Source organism: Galendromus occidentalis, unplaced genomic scaffold (assembly GCF_000255335.2).
Source record: "Galendromus occidentalis unplaced genomic scaffold, Mocc_1.1 scf7180000076319, whole genome shotgun sequence".
Taxonomy (NCBI): Eukaryota; Metazoa; Arthropoda; class Arachnida; order Mesostigmata; family Phytoseiidae; genus Galendromus; species Galendromus occidentalis.
Genome location: NW_003804308.1, coordinates 514,894 through 522,418, shown reverse-complemented (window position 1 = coordinate 522,418; position 7,525 = coordinate 514,894). Strand labels below are relative to the sequence as shown.

Sequence of the window (7,525 nt, the reverse complement as noted above, 5' to 3'; positions counted from 1 at the left end):
TTGTTGCCGGGTGCTCGATTTGTTCGATGGCCTTGATAGATCAGGTCGGAGTGCAGAAACAAAGAACTTAAAACGATAAACAGCGGTGACATTATACTAGGTATCTGAAGCAGAACGACAGTCCCACGCGAACGAATCATAGCCGTAATCGTTCTCGCTCGCACCCTTATTCCTGAAATATCAGAGTCGATAGAGGTGCTGGATATTTCGAAGATTTTCCGACATTCGCCCGTTCAGTACAAAGCTCTAGCGTGTTGTGGGCTTGGTCTGTGCTCGGCATCTCTCCTTCTTTGTTAGCGACTCCCGACAGGTTCCTTACCTGCAGCATTCCGCCAGACTATAGCATCAGAATATGGGACCGCTCGCTCTTCCCAAACAAACGAGCGGGCCAGCCAGCCAGACCGGCGACCAACTCAGCAAGAGAACATTTCAAGCGAGCGGGGACCCATTCTGCATGATTCTGTCACCTCAACTCGGGCTCGATACGGTTGCGATGAAGAATGTGGTGAACTTCGTCCCTTTGGAGCTTATCGAGTTTCATCGCGAGTCGGGGCGGACGCAGCTATTGCCCGAAGATGCTCCCTTGATCATTTCGAGCCGCAGTCTGTCGACCCGAAAAATAATTGGGAGCCGATATTTTTCAAGAAGGAGAGTTAGTGGCGGTACGAAGCGAGAAGGATGTCCGGCGACCGACAATGATTACCTACGTTAGCGACCACTTGTCTTTCGGGAACCTGTCGTGCCTCTTCCTGTGGTCGGCTCGACCACTCGCCTTGAGGAAGCGTCTGTCGGTTTGTCCACCATCTGGACCGTATTCCTCTAGGCAGGCATGTTGTCTTCAGCGACCAGAGTAGCTCTCTCAAACCCTCTCTCCGAACCCTGGCTTAAAACCAGGTGAATCTCCCTGCTCGCAGGTTCGAGGCACTTGCTGCTTGTTCGTCCGGTAGGTTTGTTTCATCGACATCTATCTACTAATGATTGTTCTTGAATACTTTCTTCCCTCGTTCACGAGTGAATGTGCTCCATTGCAAAAATGTGAAAGTGTCGCCTCTCATCCATATTGGAGAGTTTTTTTGGAAATACTCGATCGATCGGAGTGCCCAAGACGCCTTCGTCGTCAAGGTGGAATCGAGACCGTGTCCGAGCATAATCGGAACTTTCATTCTCCTCGCGCAAGCCGGGGCCTCACTTTTTGAGGAATCTGGCCAGCTCAAACGAAATGGTTGGAAACTTCTTCCGATAAGACTTCGGAGGAATTGGCAGATCCCCCCAAATCCATCAACGAGTGTTCCCGGTTCAAAACAGTCAGATTTGTGAATAGAAGCGATTCTGGGAAGGAGTCGAGAGCCGAGATGAATCTTCCTGGGAGAGCCGCTCCCATACGGAGATTCTCGATGGCATTCAAACGTTCATTGCTTGCGACCTCTAGAGGGACTTCGTGATTTCTGCTCAATCCTATGTGTCGACATGAAGCAAATGGTCATCCCATTATCCTCCCTCATCGCGCTCATTTCCACGTTCTCAGTAACAAAGTCTGGTTCCGTTTCCCCCGTCCTAATTCGTATTATCACTCTTACTTACATCCTCATCGTATCGTTCCCGATATCTTCAATTTTCTAAGCTCCTGTTTTGCAGCGAGGCCTTCGCTATGTCCGATTACGACAGGTACGCGAAATATTGTTAGCGTTTTGAAACCCTATCGGGTCGAGGCATACAGACGAACGACCTTGCGGAAGAGCCCCGGAAACAGTCATATCGAAATCTACCTCTATCTGTCTGTCCGTGTCTACCCGTCAGATTTGATTTTTTCTTCTGCGATTCCGCAACCATTTTTTGACTTTTGTGGTCGTGTACCGAAGCTGAACTCGGAGCTTCGATCCGGATCAGTAATAATCTTGCTGCCGGCCACGCCACAGAGCATGGAAGCAAGCACACGTGTACCTTGAAAGTCGGATACTCTGTATGCTTCAGAGCCGAATAAGATCGCTCAAACTAATCGTAGCTTGCACGTGATAGACCGTCTAACGCTACAGCTCCCGCGCTAATCGAAATGTCGATCCCTCAGAATTTTCCTCGCCTGGCAAAAATCCGCCGCTGACCCAAAGCAGGATAATTGAGCTTCAGAGAAGTCGGGAGCCCAAATAGACAAAGTGTAGAGCAGATTGATCGTTCCGGAGATGCGTTGAGACATCTCGCAAAAAAATCCGTTCTCTGCGAGAAAGAAGTCCCACATTTCAATCGGTGAAGAGTGGGTTTTTGTGCTGTGCACTAAAAAACCGTCGCGATTTGCAACCTTTGTTTCACCTTGCTCTCGACCGATTGGCCTTTCCGGAGGCACTCGCTCGCTATTTCTCGTCGACTGAGCCGGTGTTTGCAGAGAGACCAGAATAGATTACCGCAACTAAGGTGGGCACACCGACAGTTAGAGCGAGACGGGCCCATCGCGACGGTCAGTGTTCATGGCCTGGATAGGGGAGAAAATCATATGAAAAAGCTTGCCCCGAGCTCGCTGTAGTCGACTCTCCGATTCAAGGCGATTCAATTCATTCATCGATTTAGAGGGCGAATCGCGCGATAAATTGATCAGCTGCGAAATATCCTGTCGATGGGATTGCAGATCACCAATCGCAGAAAATCAATTCTAGAGCTGTAGTTCGATGCGTGGATCCTTCCGAATAATTACAATCGTCCTCGGCGAATTCAATAGCGACACGTGCGTGCAGGCCTCGACGACAACCGATTTGTCATCATAAGCGTCGCGGAGGGAGGCAGAGGAGGCATCGGTTCATTTTTATACGTGGTCACGTCGTCGAGTGGGTGGCGTCATTCAATTGAGATTTTTGCTTGCCGAATTCCGCGGATAGCGACTGCTCTTGTAAATGAGATGTCAGTCACCAGTCACCAATCGAGCGGTCTACCATAGCGATGAGTTCCATAAATTTTCGAGCGTAGACTCCTGCTTCTGCAATAATTACAAAGAAATCGGCTTCCGGACGGGTCAATAATTTTCTAGACTCAACATAAGCTCGGGACGTCGTGCCTGTTGAGATTTCCCGAATGCGTGGGGAACTTACGCCGAGAGGTTCTTTCGTGCGGGGAGCAAAATCAAAGTCTCACATAATCTCTTTCTTGCCGTATCTAGTGGTCGTCGCGCGTCCGTCCGACCGGAATCCAAAACCATGTCTGAAGCGGAGATGATGATGGAGGTGAGTCCATCGTCGGGATCGATGCGAAGCAGAGTAACTTCGTAGGGGAGAGGATTCTTCTCTGAACTTTTTTCTTCGGAAATCTCAGGAGAAGCTGAGGAAGAAGAAGGAAGAGGAGGAGGAGATGTGGCGCGAGTACATCGAGCAGCGCAAAGCTCAGCGTGCTAAGGAGGACGAAGATCTTCGCAAGCTGAAGGAACGCCAAGCGAAGAGGAGGGCCGCTCGCGAACAACAAGAGAAGGCGATGATGGAGTACAAGAGGAAAGCCGAGGAGGCTCGATCCCGCGGTAAGTAGCGGAAGTTCTTCTCCGGGCTGATGTCCCTTGAGTTTTCCCCTACATATGTATATCCTTGCTCATTTTCATCGGGACTGAAAGTTCCCTCGCAGATCTGCGTTGATTATTTCTTTCTCGTGCAGAGGTCGAGGAGAAGAAGCTCAGGGAGGCCGAGGCTAAGCGCAAGCGTCTCGAAGAGGCCGAGAAGAAGCGTCAAGCAATGCAGGCGGCCAAGGATAAGAGGGAGATGGAGCCTGTGAAGCCCAACTTCTCGATCACCAAGAAGGAAGCCATGGACATGGGTAATGCTCTCGGAACCTCCAACTTGGACAAGTTCGCCAACATCATGCACGCTCGAGGTGAAATGGGTAAGACCAAGGAGCAGCTCGAGGAAGACAAGACGACCATCCTGTCCATGCGAGTGGCCCCACTCGCCATCGAGGGTCTCTCCGTTGATGACCTCAAGAACAAGGCCAAGGAGCTCTGGGAGCGCATCGTGACCCTCGAGTCCGACAAGTACGATCTGGAAGAGCGTCAGAAGCGCCAGGACTACGATGTAAGATCCTCTCACCGCTCTCTCGCTTCATCATCAATATATAGCGAAGTCCAAGCTCTCTACCACAATACTGTACTGATCCTCGCTCTCCATGACAACAGCTGAAGGAGCTCGCTGAACGTCAGCGCCAGATCAACAGAAACAAGGCTCTCAAGAAGGGTTTGGACCCTGAGGCTCTCTCTGGAAAACATCCGGTGAGTAGCTCGACCGCTCTTGATTGAGGGCAATGATCATGAAGACACCGACGACAACAAAAGGAGAAGAGATCACGCGGGATTGCCTCTGGTACTGGTGCTCTCCGAGTATTCCTGCTAATGCTCTATTCCCTTTATCAGCCCAAGATTCAAGTTGCCTCCAAATACGAGAGGAGGACCGACAGGAGAACCTTTGAAGATAAGAAGGAGCTCTTCTCGGGTGGTTTCGAAGCCGCCGGTGATGCTGATCAAGAGAAGTTTTGGGAGGAGAAGATGATGGCTTTCAAGGAGCGGGAAGGTCCCAAAGAACTACCCAAGTGGGATCCGGAGAATCCCAAGAACAAGCAGTCGTACGACAGAACTCGAGCTGAAATCGACGACGACGACGATGATATACCTGTACCTGTTTTCAAGCCCCCGGAGGAATTCGACATCCCCTCGTCTAAGCCCGCGCCCGAGCCCGAACCTGAAGAGGAGGAAGCAGCTGAGGAGGAGGAGGAAGAGGTAAATTTCGATGAATCGTCTCCCGAGGGATGTCATGGCTCCGTTATGGTATCGTTTTTCGATATTAATTTCTCGCATTTTCGCAGGCTGAGGAAGAAGAGGAGGAAGAAGAAGAAGAGGAGGAGGAGGAGTAGAGGTCGATAAAACTTCAATGACGCTTTCGCGAGCTTCCGGCAGGGACTTCGGCGTAGAGCTGTCTCGGATCCCATTCCCCCTATTCCTCTGAGCCGAGCAGAATAAAATATTTCACGCTAATGGTGGACGTTTGGCTCTTCTTTCACGCTCCCGCGAAGTCTCTTCTCTGAACCAGGGATCGAGGAACGTAGCATCGGCCTGGCGTGAGGTGCGACAAGATTTTCCGTGTGAAGGGGGGGCTGATTGAGGAACGAGCTCTGATGGCTCTCCCGACCGCGAGGTCTGTGCGGAGACTCAGGACTCATTTCGTACGGTACCGTCTGTCCACCTTGCCGCATTCTTTGCTCTCTTTCTCAAGGCGGGTATATATCATCCGGATCGCATAATAGCGGCGTAGACGCGACTTATCCAGCAGTGTATCAGAAAATGTTGGACTTCTCATAGTACACTCGAAGTCATTCAATTCTCACAACCCGAAGAAAAGATTCGAATATGGGCTTGAGAGATCACTGGCGGATGAAATGACACTCGAGATCGATTCCTTGGAGCGGTCCCCGAAGGGCGCATGAACCAGGGGGGGTCCTACTGACGCTCGCGCGAATCCCGTGCCGAGAGTATTTGAGGGGCTACGGGTGAGGATCAGAGAGGAAAGCGCGAGCTCCCAGAAACGTGACGCTCGTTCTGGCGATTCGATCTCGCCACTATCATGGGCGCGTCCGCTGTGGTTGACCGAGGCGAGTCGTTCGCCTAAGGGCTCTGCTACCTGATGAGCTCGCCTCGAAACATCTTGGCACGAACGAGATGAAAGTCAAGTTGTTGGTCCTGCAGGTTTGCGATCGTCCCTCTATGTGCGGCCTTCGAGTTTCGTTTCATTACGCCGCCTTGGACCCCTTTCAGCTCGTGGTCTAGGGGATGCTTCTCACAAAGACCCGAGTGCTTGGACGCGTGATGACTGTGAGTTCACCCGGAGGGCTCGTTTCGCTGCCCTGCCCCGCTCTCACGATCTTTGAAAGATATCTCAGCCGTCTCCGCATTCCACGCTCGGTCGAAGCGAGCCTCCGCTCGGATCAATTCCGGAGTTGACCGTGGGGTCGACTGTAATCTGACAGGATCAAGGTGAGAAGTCACGTTCTTTGACGACAGCTACGAAAAAGTTTTAGGCGAGGTCAAGATGTAGAGATCGTTTTGATGATCGGTGAAAGCGCTCGTCGTCCGCGGAACGCCTAGGCCTAGAGTCCAGAGATTCGTATCACCGCTCTGTTTCGCTTCCGCTCCTCCTTGATTTCGAGAAGGGAGAAAATATGTTTTTCCATGGAATTTGGAATTCATTTGACGCCCCGGGACTTAGACATGTGTCGTTGCTGATCCGCAAAGTCCTTGTGTCGAGTCGGAAGTTCATCGTTGAGGTGAGCAGCAAGTGTGACAGATGGTTTCCTGTGTCAGGAATGGCTCCGCGACTCCGTCAGGAGCGCCCTTCGGTCTTATTTGCGAGCTAATATTTGCATCACAACGAATGGCTCTTTGTGAACACACACACTTCGTTTGTCGGTGTCATTCGTTGCGGCCATCGCCGTCATTCCCGGTCTGTTTTCCCACGTCTTCCCGTTGTGCCCGTCTACGTCTTCCCTCCTCCAAAATGGGAATTCTCCACATAGCTGAGCCAAGCAGGCGGCTCGGTCGCATCGGCGACGAGCCGTACATCCACCAACGAGCGAACGAACGGACGGACGAACGAGAGGAGCCACGCGTTTCTGCCCGAAGACCTTTCAGCCAGCCATCCAAGCAGGAAGCCAGTCTGGAACATGGAGGGGATCGTACGGAACAGCCTAAATATTTCGCTATAAGACCCTCCGGCCTGTTAACGGACGAACAACGGCCGAATGTTCTTCACGGTGGCTGTCGGGAGCGTGTCGGGCGTTTCCCCACCGTCGCAGGCGCAACTTGACGCTCGCGAAAGTTTCGAGAGCATTCCGAGATCCACTCGCGCTCGACCGATCGGCGGACAGGATTCATCGCGCTCCGGCGGATCTACGCCAACTCGCCCGAGAGTTTGGGGGTGTCAAGCGCACAGAACTTGATCTGTCCGAAGACAAAAAGGCATTCCTGGGAACGGCGCGCCGCGTCAAGAATCTCTTTTGTAACGGCTACACTGCGGGGAAGCCATTAACACGGCCTTTTTAATTAGCGATATCATTACCCGAAAGAGCCGGGGACTGCGCTAGCCAGAGAGCCCTGAGAGAGGGACAGAGACCCGGGGAAGCGAACTACGGAATGGGGAAAAGAGAAAAACGGGAGCTGGCCCGAGGGTAGGCGGACGAGCTCGCGTTACTGCGAGGGACACGAACGAACGTGAATGGCAACGTGCGCGAGGATACGCTCCGCTTAGCTGTCGACGAGATGAACGGAGAGGAAACCGAGAGAGACAGAGAGAGAGATACACCGATTCCCGGCGGCAATTCCCGCCGGATTCCCGAACTAACAAGCTGCTCCGAACGACAGAACGGCATCGCACTCGAGCGTACATGCGCTTAGCCCCCGATTTCACCCCGACGTTTGACCGTTAGACGACCGCGTACTCTGGTCGCTCGCGTCGAGCATGTCAATTCGCGAACAGAGGGAGCCAGAATGAGATTCCTTCACGCCGGAACAGTGAAG

At 52.3% G+C, this 7,525-nt stretch overlaps 1 protein-coding gene across 1 annotated transcript; it reads left to right on the top strand.

The window, feature by feature from the left end:
* Positions 1–918: 918 nt before the first annotated feature.
* On the top strand, positions 919–4,996 carry up (Troponin T, skeletal muscle). Its single transcript, XM_003738739.1, has 8 exons — positions 919–943; positions 1,636–1,665; positions 3,143–3,206; positions 3,295–3,493; positions 3,625–4,037; positions 4,139–4,231; positions 4,373–4,735; positions 4,822–4,996. The coding sequence occupies exons 2-8, from the start codon at positions 1,649–1,651 to the stop codon at positions 4,867–4,869; spliced, it is 1,197 nt and encodes a 398-aa protein (XP_003738787.1). The 5' UTR covers positions 919–943; positions 1,636–1,648; the 3' UTR covers positions 4,870–4,996.
* Positions 4,997–7,525: the final 2,529 nt, after the last annotated feature.